The 15,780-nt window shown below is 43.7% G+C and overlaps 1 protein-coding gene across 2 annotated transcripts in view; it reads left to right on the top strand.

Annotated features, from left to right (window-relative positions):
- The window catches only part of uba6 (ubiquitin like modifier activating enzyme 6), an 85,243-nt gene that overhangs the window by 57,188 nt on the left and 12,275 nt on the right, over positions 1-15,780 (top strand). Inside the window, exons 24-28 of one of the 2 annotated variants that reach the window (XM_055632250.1) lie at positions 3,603-3,654; positions 4,917-4,980; positions 5,797-5,866; positions 10,272-10,343; positions 13,031-13,151. In XM_055632250.1, coding sequence (XP_055488225.1) covers positions 3,603-3,654; positions 4,917-4,980; positions 5,797-5,866; positions 10,272-10,343; positions 13,031-13,151 — 379 coding nt within the window. Of the gene's footprint in view, positions 1-3,602; positions 3,655-4,916; positions 4,981-5,796; positions 5,867-10,271; positions 10,344-13,027; positions 13,152-15,780 lie in introns of both variants that reach the window. The other variant, XM_055632249.1, reaches the window with a different exon arrangement.

Genomic DNA, 15,780 nt, shown 5'->3' with positions numbered 1-15,780 from the left:
GTAGATCTGCAAATGGAAGGACTGATGGGAAGGTAGTTAGGATCAGTAGGTCTCAAAGGAAGAACAGGCAGGGAGAGGTTAAGGAGTATGGTGAAGCTGATGGGCTGAAGGAGTATCACACAAGGAATATCATAAGGAAAACAAGAACTTGGAGGCTGGATCGGTGCTTGGGACTAAGATGTCCTGGTCATTGGCGGAAAACTTGTTGCAAGCATGACGTGACTGGCAGTTCAACGTTCCAGGGTTTCTAACATTGGAGGGAGGGAGGGAAAATAGGTGGAGGAATTGTTCTCATCAGGAAGGCTATCATAGCGGTACGCAGATACTAGGGATTTCATCTGCTGATTTAGAGCTCAAAAATAAGAAAGGATAGGATTGTACTACAGGCCTCCAATTGCCAACGGGAGATAGAGGGGCAGACATGTGGACGGATGACCAAAAGATGCCAACGCAACAAGCTTGTCTTAGAAGTGCCCCAATGTTTAGTTTGGTTTAATTTAGTTTAGAAATACAATGCGGAAACAGGCCCATTTGGCCCACTGGGTCTGCGCCGACCACTGATCCCCACACATTAACATTATCCTATACCCACTAGGGACGATTTTTACATTTACCAACCCAATTAACTTACAAGCCTGTACGTCTTTGGAGTGTGGGAGGAAACCAAAGATCTCAGAGAAAACCCATGCAGGTCACGGGGAGAACGATAAATTCCGTACAGACAGCACCCATAGTCGGGATCGAACCCGGGTTCCTTCGTGACAAAGGCTTAGATGGAGACAAATTCTTTAGGTGTAGCCAAGAGTTTTTTTTTTTTAATTGTACGTGGATATTTCAACCCGAAAAGGGAACAAACTGGATCTTCTGTTGGGAAACTGGCCTGGCCATGTGACCAGTGTTTCAGTGAAAGAGCATTTTGGGGATAGTGATCACAATACCTTAAGCTTCGAGACACAAAGTGCTGGAGTAACTCTGGCGAGACAGGCCAAATCTCTGGTGAACATATATATGTGACGATTTGGGACCCTTCTTCCGAGTCCACCTGACCTGCTGTGTTACTCCAGCACTTTGCATATTATTTTGCTAAACCATCTTCGGCTGTTCCCTGTGTCTCCATCGGTGCCAAGATTAATTCTGCCCGTAACCTTCGGCATTCCAGAGAAGAAAAAAAATCCAAATCTGTCCGACCTCTCCCCTTAAACCCTCTAATCCAAGGGTTCCCAACCTGGGGTAAATACCCAGGGGGTAAATTTTGCCAACCCAGGGGGTAAATTTGTTGATTCTGGATTTGTACATATTTTTTCTCATTGACTGACTGTGTTTGGTTCTGGAATCTGTTCACCATTAGTTGTTCATAAGTGAATAAGTTGTGAATAAGTGAAATAACATTGTTATGTGCTATTAACGTTGCCAGGGGTAAACGGGACGAAAAAGATTGGGAACCCCTGCTCTAATCCAAACATCACTCTAGTAAACTCCTCTACACACTTTCCAAAGCCACCACGTCCTTCCTGTAATGGGGCACCAGAATTGCACACAATACTCCAAATGCAGTCAAAAAAGTAATGACTTTTCAACGCTATCTACTTGTGCTGCCACTTTCAGGGAGTTATGGACTTGAACCCCAAGAACCCTTCGTACATCAACGCTGTTTAGAATCATGCAATTGATTCCCTTTACATATGACCTCCCAAAGTGTAACACCTCACACTTGCTTGGATTAAGCTCCATCTGCCTTTCTCCATCCATGTCTATAGGTGAACTATGTCCCACTAAACATTTCGACAACCTTCCTAACAGCAGTGATTTGTGTTGGGGCCGCTGCTGTTTAAATAACACAAACAGAATTCTACTGAACTCCACAGATCACACATGGACCTCCAACCTGAATATTGTCCTTCCACCACAACCCTCTTCAGCTTCAAATACTGTAGCACATCAGGGACGGGGAGAATTGCCAGGCAGTGTTAGCGGACCCTCAGGCCTTGAGCTTGTCTACCACGTCTAAGAATCTTGCTACCTGTGCAGACGAGTGTAGAGGCTGTAGGAAAAATGTGAAATCTAATGACACTGTGGATCAGGGCTTTAGCCTGTCCGATTAAAGAACATCTCAAGGCACACATATTAGAAACGAGGGTAAGCTAAGAGATCAGTCGAGGACACTGAGATTGATGTGGATAATACTATATGTTGGGTGGGTTTAAGATCAAGAAAGAGAAGATGATGGGGCACATGGAATGCATTATGGTGGATAAATCTCCAGGGCCTGATGGGATCTATCCCAGGTTATTAAGAGAGGCTAGAGAGAAGATTCCAGGTGCATTGACAAAGATTTTTGCATCTTGTCCAGTGGCTATTGCGTTCCTTTGTTTTAGAAGGGGAGTAGAGAGAATGCATGGAATTGTAGGGCAATGAGCCTCATGTCAGTGGTAGGAAACATGTTGGAGCAGATTCTTCAGGATAGGATTTATTCCCATTTGGAAGAGAATAGGATAAGTAGAGACAGTAAGCATGGTTTTATACATACAGGTCATGTCTTACTAACTTGATTGAGGGTTTTGAGGTGGTGATGAATGAGGGCAGAGTGAGGAGAGGATGCTGGATATTGTCTACACCGATTTTAGTAAAGAATTGTATGTAGTCCTGGATGATAGTCTGATCCAAAACGTGAAAATGCATGAAATTCGTTGTAATTTGGTCATATAGATTCAGACCTGGCTTCCTAATAGAAGTCAGAGGGTTGTGGTGGAAGAGCAATATTCAGGCTGGAGGTCCAAATCCATAACTCCCTGAAAGTAGCAAAACAAGTGGAAAGAGAGATAAAGAAGACGTGTGGTATTCCTGCATACATAGGTTGGTGCATTGAGTATGAGTTAGGAAGTAATGCTGTAGCTTTATAGGATTATGGTTCGACAGCATTTGGAGTATTGTGTGCAGTTGTGGTCGCCCCTTTTACAGGAAGGATGTGGAGGTTTGGAAAGGGTGCAGTGGGTGTTTACCAGAATGATGCCTGGATTAGGGGGTATTAGCTACAGGGAGAGGTTGGACATACTTGGATTGTTTTCTTGGAACGACGGGGGTTATGGGGAGACCCGATGGAAGCACATAAAAACATGAGAGGCATAAATAGGATACAGTCGGAACCTTTTTTCCCAGGATGGAAAAAAAATCAACAACTAGAGGGTATAGATTTAAGGTGAGAAGGGCAGAGTTTAAAGGAGATGTACAGGGCAACATTTTACACGGAGGGTGGAGAGTGCCTGGTGGGCACCACCAGGTTGGTTGTTGAGGCATATATTATAGTACATGGAGGCTGCTCTGGAAGGTTAGAGTGCACGGGATCCAAGAGATCGCTGAATTGATAGAATATTAGCTTCATGGAAGGAAGTAGGAACGTACAGTGCTCGCCATAATGTTTGGGACAAAGACCCATCATTTATTTATTTGCCTCTGTACTCCACTCATTTTGTGGATATATGTCACTTTCCAGAGAGCACTAGCCAACTGATGTGTTAATGTTCAATGTGACTGATTATAAAACTGTAGCAATCGATATCATAATCTGCTGCCTGAGAGTTATAGTACATCTTGTCCTCCTTCAGGCTGTACAACTTCTCCACTCATTCCCTTTGGACACCAAACTAAAAGATGGAAGTGAGTAAATTGTTGGTAATGTTTGCTCCTCTCGTTACAAGGAGGAGATATTTAACGCAAGCAATTGTAATTCGTGTTTGTGTATTTGTTCCCCTGCATTTTAAGCTGGTATTCGCAGTTGGGTTTTGGCATGAAATGACGATTTTCAAGATCAGATTAAAGCTATAGTAGACATATTTTTAGTCACACTGTTCATATCATAAGATAATAAAACACAGGAGCAGAAATAGGCCAATTAACTCATCATGTCTGCTCTGCCAGTCGATCATGGCTGATCTGTTTTTCCTGCTCAACACCATTCTCCTGCCTTCTCCCTGTAACCTTTGATGCCCTTGCTAATCAAGAACCTATCAATCTCCACTTCAAAAATACCCAACGACGGCCTTCACAACCGTCTATGGTAATGAATTCCACAGATTCACTCCCCCCAGTTAAAGAAACTCCTCCATCTCCATTCTAAAGGCACGTCTTTTTATTCTGAGGCTGTGCCCCTGGTCCTAGATTCTCCCACTACTGGAAACATCCTCCCCACATCCACTCTATCCAGGCCTTTCATTATTTGGTAGGTTTCGATTCCCCCGTGTCGTAGAGATGGCAGGAATGCACTTCCTCCTGGAAGTCAGGGACATTGAGCTCTTCTGATCACCCCTTATCATCCTGCTCTCCAGGGAATTGAGCCCCAGCCTGCTCAACCCTCCCTATAGCTCAGACCCTTGAGTCCAGGCTTTGATTTGTCAACTCGACCTTTCTTTGTTCATCGTTGCTGGCTTTGTTTTGTCTTCTTCTTCTTGGTTCTTGGTCCTCCAAAATATTCCAAATGGAATTTAAACTGGAGGTGGCGGAGGGTGGACTTAAGCCAAAAAGGGTTTTTGGAGAAGAAGTTCTTCTTGGAACATCTACAGGCCGTTCAGCCCACCGAGTCTGTGCCGACCAGCGACCCCCGCACACTATCCCACACGCGCTAGGAACAATTTACATCTATACCAAGCCAGTTAGCCTCCAAACCTGTACATCTTTGGAGTGTGGGAGGAAACCGGAGCTTCCCGGAGAAAACCAACGCAGGTCACAGGGAGAAGGTACAAACTCCGTACAGATAGCACCCGTAGACAGGATCGAACCCTACCACTGTGCCACCTTCCCACCCTGTTCTTGTGCTGTACGATGTTCTATAATCATGTTGTTGCCTTAAGTTTTATTGTACCACAAATTTATTGTACAGGCTGTTTTATTGTATCGCAAATATCGAAATGTTATGTTTGCAGGCTTATTTTGGCAGTCACCAAAAAGGCCGCCCTGTCCAATACAGTTCGACATAAATGATGAGTTGTAAGTAACCACCAGAATTTATAATTTGGTTTATTTTAGAGAAACAAATTTTATCACAATTACAAGTCCTGTTTTTAAAAACTGACCACTATTTTAAAACTGCAACAAAGGACAGCATACAAAAATATGATCATATAACTAGACCAGCCAGATGCATTTTTCGATCCTGTTTAATAATAAAATCAATGTGTCCTATTAACTTTGAAGACTGTGATAATTTGATACATAATGATTATTAAAATGATTACGACATCAGTAATTTTTTTGGACATTGGAATAAATGCAATTACACAAAATTATTTTTACCTTGCTTTGTCTACCATCTGAAAAACATTTGGTGTATTTTACTCAAACTCAATTATTCTTTCAATTGGTATTTACACATGATTAAATATAAATATTTTACTTTTACCAAAGTCAGAATGTGCCAGACATTTGGCGCCTCTTGTGTACTCCCTCAGTGTACCTACCAATCTTACACTCTTGTAATTATGTATGATTGTGCTTATATATAGTTGGATTTTTACTGAACTGTATGCAAAAAAATAATGTTGCTGTACCTGGGGACATGTAACAATAAAGTACTATTGAAATTAATGAGTGGTGCTAAGTAGGATGCAAGGGTTATATTCCGTAAATTATATAAGGACAATTGTTAATCAGTATGTATATAAATGCATGGTTTAAATATTTCTCAAAATCAAAATTGATCCTTGGTAATGATGATAATATTTGCACTAATTATGTCCTGTTTTATTTTCAGGTGCAGTATAATTCTATGGAGACCTCTAAATGTTTTTATTTCCATTATTTTAGGCATTACTCTTTTATCGCAAGTGCAGCAAGACTCTTTGCAGCTATTTACAGGATCCCTTATACAGAACAGGTAGGTTTTTAATATCAAATTAAGGTGATTGATTATCTTCAACATCAGGAGTATCTGTATGTACTTCTGTGGTGCAATTCATGTTCTGAAATATTCCAGGACAATTCACAGGGAAATATGTAGACATTAAAGAACCAATTAGACATTGGAACAAGGAATATCTTAAAAGAGGAATAAAAGAGAACCAGTGAATTAAGGAAGGTACACAAAAATGCTGGAGAAACTCAGCGGGTGTAGCAGCATCTATGGAGCGAAGGAAATAGGCGACGTTTCGGGCCGAACCCCTTCTTCAGACTGAAGGAATATGGGTGTTTCCGTAAATAAGGGTTCTTAAGGACCCCCTCGGTCTTGACTGACCATGGGTGATGCATCCTAGTTTGCAGGTGATGTGTGGTCGGATGCAAGCCAGGGCGATGTCATATGGAGGACAGGCTGTTGCCCATGCAACATGTCCCCCCCCCCCCCCCACGCGTTGCTGATTGATCCAAAGAAACAGCAAGGCCGTTACAGTTTGGTACCAGGGCCGTCGCTGTAGCTACCAGAGCGAGGTTGTGGACAACGACGAACTGCCTTATGGGCTCCGACTCCGAATTTTCTTGAGGTTTACTCCAGGGGCCTTTTCCATGTCTGGATATGGCCACAAGGCAGTGGAGATTTTAAGTCAGAGTTTTCCCATCTCCTAGATGGACTGCCTTCCCAGGCTGACGAGCACCATCTGCCCGAGACTAATGGGGGCGGGAGCGTCTACCTTCCCATGCAGGTCTATAGCACATGCCCACTGCCCAACCTGAGATATGGGTGGCCAAATTTAAAAGTTATTAAATCATAATGAAATACCACAGCATTAAAAATGGGCCTACCTATGATCCTTTTGATCACAATCGACCAACATTTGACCAAAATTTAATACTTTCAAAATTTAGAAAAAGAAACGAGAGAGAAAAAAAAAGATTTACAAGACATATGGGACACTAAAGGACCTGTCCCACTTGGCTGTCTTTCGCGCGCCATGTAGCGCGGGACGGGCGCATGGAGTGATGTGGAGTGGCGTGGAGGAGTGTGGACTTCGTCCTGAACGAACTCTTTGCGCGCCACCGGCCTGTCGCATAACTGACGGCCAAAGTGGGACAGGCCCAAGTCCTTGGCGCGGCGCAACATCTCAACTCCAACAACAGCAGAAGCAGGCAAACAATCGTCGAACTCGGCCTGGGGCTCACGGCCATTGCAGATCCGGATCCGCCCCTACTCCTACTCCCAGAGCGGGGCCAAGAAGATTGAAGATAGACACAAAATGCAGGAGTAACTCAGCGGGACCGGCAGCATCTCTGGAGAGAAGCAATGGCTGACGTTTCGGATGAAGACCCTTCTTTCAGACTGAAGAAGAGACTCGACCAGAAACATCGTCCATTCCTTCTCTCCAGAGATGCTGCCGGTCCCGCTGTGTTACTCCTGCATTTTGTGTCTATCTTCAATCTTCTTGGCCCCGCTCTGGGAGTAGGGGTGGGGGCGGATCCGGACCGATTGCTGCAGAGCTTATAACGAGGAAGTCTGAAAGGAAGGACAGGCAGGGAGACGTTCATGAATATTGGGATAAGGAAAGGCTGAAATGTTATGTCAATGCAAGGAGCATTGTGGGTAAAGCTGATTAATTTAGAGCCTGGATCAGTGTTTTGAATTGCGATGTTGTGGCCATTACGGAAACTTGGTTGTGAGAGGTACATAATTTGCGGCATAACGTGCCTGTGTTTCTGAGAAGATGCAGAGGAATACAGAGGATCATCACAGGTTATTGGGGGATGCAAGAAGGGAGATTATGGGAGCCTCCACGAGGATCTTTGTTTTTTCTCTAGCCGCAGGCAAGGTCCTGGATGACTGGTGTGGCCAATGTTGTCCCTTTCTTTAAGAAACTAAGTAGACAGAATCTAGGGAACTATAGGCCGGTGAGACCCCTGTCAGTTGTTGAGAAACTATTAGAGAGAATTCTACTAGATTTGATTTGCTCATTTTGGAAGAGAAAGGGCTAATTGGGTATAGCCACTGTTGAATGAGATAGAAATTATCCTAATTTCCACCGTATAGCCATTGTAGGAGGCAGGTCGTATCTCACTAACTTGATTGGCTTAGTCGAATGGATTCAGAACTGGCTTATACATAGTAGACAGGCTTGTGGTGGAAGGTAAATATTCTGGCTGGAGATCTGAGACTAGTGGAATTCCTCAGGGATCTGTACGGGGAACTCTACTGTTTGTGATATATGTAAATAGATAAGATGTAAAAGAGATAAGACTTTTGCCTTCCATCACAGTGAGGAGGTGTTGGAGATTCACTGTGATGGATGTTTGTGTAAATTGTGTTAAGTGTGGGTCTTGGTTTTTTTTGTAATGTTAAGACTGTAGAAATGCAATTTTGTTCAAACCAAGCCGTTTGAATGACAATAAAAGGCATTCTATTCTATTCTAAATGACCCAGCCGTAAATGTATTTGGGTACATTTGCTGACGGCATCAAAATTGGTTAAGTTGCAGACAGTGAGGAATGCTGTCAGAAGATACAACGGGATATAGCTCAGCTCCAGAAATAGGAGGAGAAATGGCAGATGGAGTTTAACTCTTGTGTGAGTTGTTGCACTTTGGGAGGCTAAATGTAAGGAGAGAGTATACAGTTAATAGCAAGACCCTTAATAGCAATGATGTGCAGTGGGATCTTGATCCAAGTTCACAGCTCACTGAAGTTGGGAATGCTAGTAGATAGTAGAAAAGGCATATGGTATGCTTGCCTTCATAAGGGCATTGAATATAAGAGTCAGGAAGTCATAATGCAGCTCTATAGGACTTTGGTTCAGGTGCATTAGGAGCATTGCAGGCAGTTCTGGTTGCCCCATTGCAGGAAAGATATGGAAGCTATGGAGAGGGTGCAGAGGGGGTTTGCCAGAAAGCTGCTTGCATTTATTGGTTTCAACTACAGGGAGAGGTTGGAAAGACTGGGATTGTTTTCTCTGGAATGTCAAAGGTTGAGGGAGACTTGATAGAAGTATATCAATTATGATAGGCATAGATATGATAGATAGTCAAACCTTTTTACCCAGGGTGGATATGTCCAACACTATGGCCATAGCTATAAGGTGAGGGGAGGGAGGTTTAATGGAGATGTGAGGGCAAGTTTTTTTTACACAGAGACTGACGGTGGCTTGGAACCAATTGCCAGGAGTGGTGATGGAGGCAGATACAATAGTGGCATTTACGAGGCTTGTACATAGACATGTGGAAGTGCAGGGAACAGCTATATGGATCATGTACAGGCATATGAGATCATTTTAGCTAGGCATCATGTTCGGCACAAACTTTGTGGACCGAAGGGCCCACGCCTGTAGTGTTTGATGTTCTATGTAATCCACTGAACTCTCACTCTACTCCACTGCACTCGCTTCCATCCAACCTACACAAGGAGTAAGTTGCACTCTGAAACAAACAGAAAGTGACAGAACAAACCTTATCCTGCAATCACCTTTCGTGGACTCCTCATGCTGAAGCCTCATGACCCAAAACCTCAATGTCTCACTTTTACCCTGCCCACTCCCACTTTGTCACTGCTTCACAGGCTTTCACTCCTTTTAGTGGCAGTTGTTAATTAGCTATTTAGCCAACCTGTGAGACTTATCTTTTTAAATTGCCCCATTCTTGCAAGGAAATCCTGACAACTGAGACCACCACTATGAGCCTTGACTGGGTTTTAAATGGCATCCTTGAAGGATATCTGAGTTTACAATGGGATCTAGATCAATTGGGGAAAAAGAACCATGGAATGGCAAATGGAGATTAACTCTGACATGTGTTAGTTGCGTAGAATAAAGGTGCTTGGTTCCCTGTAGGTGGCAAGTCAAGTGGACATAGTGGTGAGGTGTGCGTTCTATGGTCTGCATGAACAAGGTGGGGACTCTTTCCGTGCTATATGGCTCTATGATGTACAAGTCCCAACTATTTGTTTCACATAAGAGAGACACAAAATGCTGGAGTAACTCAGCAGGACAGGCAGCATCTCTGGAAAGAGGGAATGGGTGACGTTTCGGGTCGGACCTTTCACATTTTGTTTCAAATACATTGATAATACTCTATATCATTTTTGGTGGGAATTGAGATCGTCATTCGAGCAAGCATCTGTGTGCATATTCCTGTAATGATCAATAAATGATCTAATTTTAGCGTTTATCATCTGCTATCCATCTGGAGCCAAAGAGTTACTGTATAGTGCGTGGAAACTGGCCCTTCAGCTCAAATGGGCAATTAATCTGTCCTATCTTTTACTGTAATAGTAAAGTAAAAAATAGTTTACTTCACATGTGAATTGGTTTGTGTCACACCAGGAAATGTAAACCACAATTATAGGAGAATTGATTTGATGTTTTGCAGGATATATCTAAAGAAAGTGTTTCCCGGCTATTGTCTGAAGTTAAGATTCCAAAATTCACACCATCTGCAAAAGTAAGTAATTAACAAGACAAAGTCACATTTGGTGACACAGACTATCAGCGCTGTTACTGCTTGACACGTCTTGCACTATGGCTTTGTTTAAGCACATTTAATCCACGCGTATGAAATGAGAGCTTATTTTGTTACATCACATTGTTTAAAAAAAAAAAGAAAGACTCCATTATTCCTCTCATGATTTTATACACCTCTGTAAGATCACCCCTCATCCCCCTGCACTCACCTCTCCCTATAGCTCAGACCCTCTTGTCCTGGCAACATGCTCGTAAATCTTCTCTGAACCCTTCCAATCCTTGACAATATCTTTCCTATAACATGGTGCCCAGACCTGAACACAACACTTTAAATGCGGTCTCACCAACGTCTTATACAACTGCAACATGACATCCCAACTTCCATACTCAAGTTGATTCCTGGGATGTCAGGACTGTCTTATGAAGAAAGACTGGATAGACTTGGTTTATATTCTCTAGAATTTAGGAGATTGAGAAGGGATCTTATAGAAACTTACAAAATTCTTAAGGGGTTGGACAGGCTAGATGCAGGAAGATTGTTCCCGATGTTAGGGAAGTCCAGGACAAGGGGTCACAGCTTAAGGATAAGGGGGAAATCCTTTAAAACCGAGCTGAGAAGAACTTTTTTCACACGAGTGGTGAATCTCTGGAACTCTCTGCCACAGAGGGTAGTTGAGGACAGTTCATTGGCTATATTTAAGAGGGAGTTAGATGTGGCCCTTGTGGCTAAGGGGGATCAGGGGGTATGGAGAGAAGGCAGGTACGGGATACTGAGTTGGATGATCAGCCATGATCATATTGAATGGCGGTGCAGGCTCGAAGGGCCGAATGGCCTACTCCTGCACCTAATTTCTATGTTTCTAAGTTATAGTCTCTTTTGCTATAGGGAACATTTCTTACCATTTATGCCTCTCATTATTGTATACACTTCTATCAGGATTGCTTCAGTCTCCTCTGCTTCAAGCAAAACGTACCCAACCTTTCCAGTCTTTCCTCTTAGCTGAGACATTCATCCTGGAAAACGTCCTGGGAGATCTCTGCATCCTCTCTGTCCTATAGTGCGGTACATAAAACCGTTTACAATATATTCAGATGTACCTGATTCAATGGCATAAAACATTGTACATTGTACATTGTGCTCTTACATCAATGCTGGGTTTATGAATGCAAGCTTCTTGTACCATTGTGGCCACCTTCAGGGGTCTTCTGACTGTACAACAAGATCCCTTTGTACCTCAATGCTCTCTCAGGCCCTAATATTCATGGTATATATTCCTACTTTACTAGATCCCTTAAAATGCTTCTTCTCACACTTATCAGGATTAGTGGTAAGTTTCCAATGTGTTGGTTAAGGTTACATAAACTGCAAAAGCACCACCACCCCTGACAATGCAATCCAAGCACTCCTCACCTTGTCATAGTCATAGAGCATGGAAACGGGCCCTATGGCCCAACTTGCCCACATCAGCCAACATGCCCCATCCACCCATGTTCCACCTACCTGTGTTTGGCCAATACCCTTCTAGACCTGTCCTATCCATGTACCTGCCCAAATGTCTTTTAAATGTTGTGATAGTACCTGCCTCAATTACCTCCTCAGGCAGCTCATTCCATATGCTCACCACACTTTGTGTGAAAAAGTTGCCCCTCAGGTTCCTATTAAATCTTTCCCCTCTCATCTTAAACCTACGTCCTTTGGTAAAAGACTGCATTTTCCTTATCTCTTCCCCTCATGATTTTATACGCCCCTTATCCTCCTGCATTCCAAGGAATAAAGTCCTAGCCTGCTCAACCTCTCTCTATAGCTCAGGCCTCGTGTCCTGTCATCATTCTCGTAAATCTTCTCTGCACCTTTTCCAGTTTAACAGCATCTTTCTTATGGCAGTGTCCAAAACTAAACTTAATACAATCAGTACAATCAATACAATCAATTTTATTCGTCACATTGCACATAAAGTGCAAGTGAAATGAATTTGTCAGCAGCGGTACAATGATAAAGAACACACAATACACAATAAAAATTTAACACAAACATCCACCACAGCATTCATCACTGTGGTGGAAGGCACAAAATTTGGCCAGTACTGTAAAATCTAACGGGTTGCGCTGGGGGACCAGGCCTCCTATGGGTGAGTGGTGGAATATTGCGTTGGGGGAACGGGTTGCGTTGGAAGACCAGGCCTCTCGTGTGACAGGGACCCAACGGGTCCCACTTGGCCTAGTTTCCTTTAAACTTTGCCCCACTCACCCAAAGACTTTGCTCTATAGTATTTGATATTTCTATCTTGGAAGTAGGTGTCTAACCTATTTATTCCTCATAATTTATATACTTCTGTCGGGTCACCCTGCAACCTCTGATGTTCCTGAGAAAACAATTCAGCCTCTTCCTATAGCTAATACTCTCTCAGCCAGGCATCATTCTGTTAAACCTCCTCTGCATCCTTTCCAAAGGCTCCACGTCTTTCCTGTAATGAGGCAATCAAAAGCAATGCTCCAAATGCGGCCTCACCAAAGTGCTGCATCAATACTTTCTGACTTTGTACTCAATGCCCCAACCAGTGATGACAAGAAAAGGTACAATGCTTGTAAATACATTTGTATATATTTCTTAATGGAATTCTTGTTGGTGTTAACATGAAAAAAATCAACAATTTTTATTTGTAGCAGATCGAAACAGATGAGAATGTAAAGAAATCTGACCAGGCAAAACTTGCTGTAAGCAGTGAAGAGGAAAGAGTGGCCATTGAATTGTTAAACCAAGCCAGAAGAGTAGGGGTGGCAAATAAAGGTACGTGGCAACTAAGTCATAAAGTCATGTGATAAGAGTAGAATTAGGCCATTCGGCCCATCAAGTCATCTCTACCATTCAATCATGGCCTAGTGGGCGGTTGGCGGCACGACTCGTCTGCAGTCCGTCTGTCTTTTTGTTGTTTTTTGTCTCGTTTGAATGTAGTTTTTATTTTATTTTTTTGTGTATGTGTGTGGGGGGTGGGGGGGTGGGGGAAACTTTTAAAATCTATCCCCTGCACGGAGAACCCAACCTTTTCTCTGTCGGGTCTCCGTTGTCGTTGGGGCCTAGCACCGTGGAGCGGCCTCCAGCAGGAACGACCTGGGGCTCCAGTCGCGGAGCCTGCGGACCTACTCACCATCGCGGAGCTGGCCGAGTTCGGAGCGGGAGGAGCGGTGGTGGCGCGCTGCTGCAACCCGACCCCGGGGATTCGGAGGCTTACCGCAGGTCTGGTGGATGGTGACACCGGAGCCCGCGGGTCCCTGCTGGGAGACCGCTTTTCGGGGCTTCCGCAACGGCGACTTCACCCGCCTGAGTTGCGGGGTTGAAGAGTACCTGGAGCGGGGCCTTACATCATCGCCCGGCGTGGCTTGGAATGTCTGTGGGACTTTGCTAGTGCCCGCTGGGGGCTCCAACAACAAGACCCGGAGCGTGGCCTTGCATCACCCGGCGTGGCTTTAATGGCCGAGGGACAATTACCATCGCCCACCAGGGGCTTTGACTTTGACTCTGACATCAGGAGAGGAATGGGAAGTGCAGGGGAGAGAAGTCTTTGCCTTCCATCACAGCGAGGAGGAGATGCGCTGTGATGGATGTTTGTGTAAATTGTGTTGTGTCTTGGTTCTTTCTTGTGTGTATGAATGCAGAAACAACATTTTGTTTTAACCTCAATGGGGTTCAAATGACAAATATATTGTATTGTATTGTATCTATCTTCCCCTCTTAACCCCATTCTCCTGCCTTCTCCCATAACCTCTGACACTCGTACTAATCAAGAATCTATCTATTTCTGCCTTAAAAAGTGAGTGGCAACTAAGTGATGGTGTCTTCAAAGTAATCAATTGTGTGTTGAAGATGATTTTATTTTTCCTTGAGATTGCTTGCAATTAAATGAGTGATAAAGACTTTCAACTGCACCTAATATAATCCCCTGTTTAGCCTCAACCTTCCCAAGCCAAGGATATCCAGAGAAAATGTGCAGGAAGGTACTGCAGATGCTGATTTACACCAAAGTTAGACACAAAATGCTGGAGCAACTCCGTGGTACAGGCAGCATCTCTGGAGAGAAGGAATGGGGAGTTCATTCCTTCTCTGCAGAGATGCTGCCCATCCTGCTGAATTACTCCAGCATTTTGTGTCTATCATCGATATCCAGAGGAGATGTTGCACATTGGTATGTCAAAATAAAGGCAGGATTTTTTCCAGTAAATGGTTGAGCCTTGGAGAGTGTCGCAGAATGGATAGAGCTAGGAGTAGGGATGCATCGTCCCCTGAAAGTAACCAGTCAGATAGACTGTGTGATACAGGCATAAGTGATAAGAAGCTTGCCTTCATTGTGAAGGGTATTAAGTGCACATATAGGGATATTATGGGTACAAATACTGCTATCATGATGCAGCTGCAGCAGTCGTTGGCAGCCCCAACTTGGAGTAAGTCTGCAAATCTGATCATCCACCGATTGGAAGGATATCATTGAGCTGGAAAGGGTGCAGAAGAGATTCTCAAGGATGTTAGCTGAATTTGCATGTAGATAGATGCAGTGGCGCAGCAATAGAGTCGCTGCCTTACAGCGCCAGAGACCCGGGTTCAATCCTGACGACAGGTTCTGTCTGTACGGAGTTTGTGCGATCTCCCCGTGATTGCGTGGATTTTCTTGGGGTGCTCCAGTTTCCTCGCACATTCCAAAGACGTGCAGGTTTGCAGGCTAATTGGCATCTGTAGATTGTCCCTAGTGCGTTGGATAGAAACAGTGTACAGTTTGGCACAGACTTGAAGGGCCTGTTACCGCGGTGTATCTCTGAACTAAAAAACTAGACTGGGACTTTTTACTTTAGGAAATTGTAGTCTGAATGGTGCCCTTATTGAAGTTTATAAGATGATGAGGGGCATGCATTTTAAGTTTGCAGATGACACTAAAGTGGGTGGTATAATAAATAGCAAAGATGTTTTTTTTAAATTGCAGCAGGATCTTGATGGGTTCGGCAGGTGACATTAGTGTGTGATAAGACATTAGTGACGTCTCATTTAAAGTGTTCAGTTTTGGACACCCTATTATAGGAAAGATGTTGTTACCTGGAAAGAGTGCAGAAAAGCTTTACAACGATGTTGCGAGGTCTCGAGGGCATGAGCTATAGGGAGACGTTGAGCTGGCTCCAACTTTATTCCTAGGAACACAGAGGATGATGGGTTCCGAGCTGCATAGTGCAATTATAACCTTGTCTCCGAGCTGCATAGTGCAATTATAACCTTGTCTTCCTAAAGCCTCCTGTTTTTCCAAAATAAACTGTCCCAGTTTTCAAAGCCTGCCATTCTTGAATATTCCTTGACAGGGACTAGATGTTCCCACACATGGAATTATTAAAATTGAGTACCTGGCCTGCATACTAATGTGGTCGTGTTTTGAATTGCG

The sequence above is a fragment of the Leucoraja erinacea genome, chromosome 3, assembly GCF_028641065.1.
Source record: "Leucoraja erinacea ecotype New England chromosome 3, Leri_hhj_1, whole genome shotgun sequence".
NCBI classification, from domain to species: domain Eukaryota; kingdom Metazoa; phylum Chordata; class Chondrichthyes; order Rajiformes; family Rajidae; genus Leucoraja; species Leucoraja erinaceus.
The sequence above is the reverse complement of the archived record's forward strand: the minus strand, read 5'-3'. Positions and strand labels throughout refer to the sequence as shown.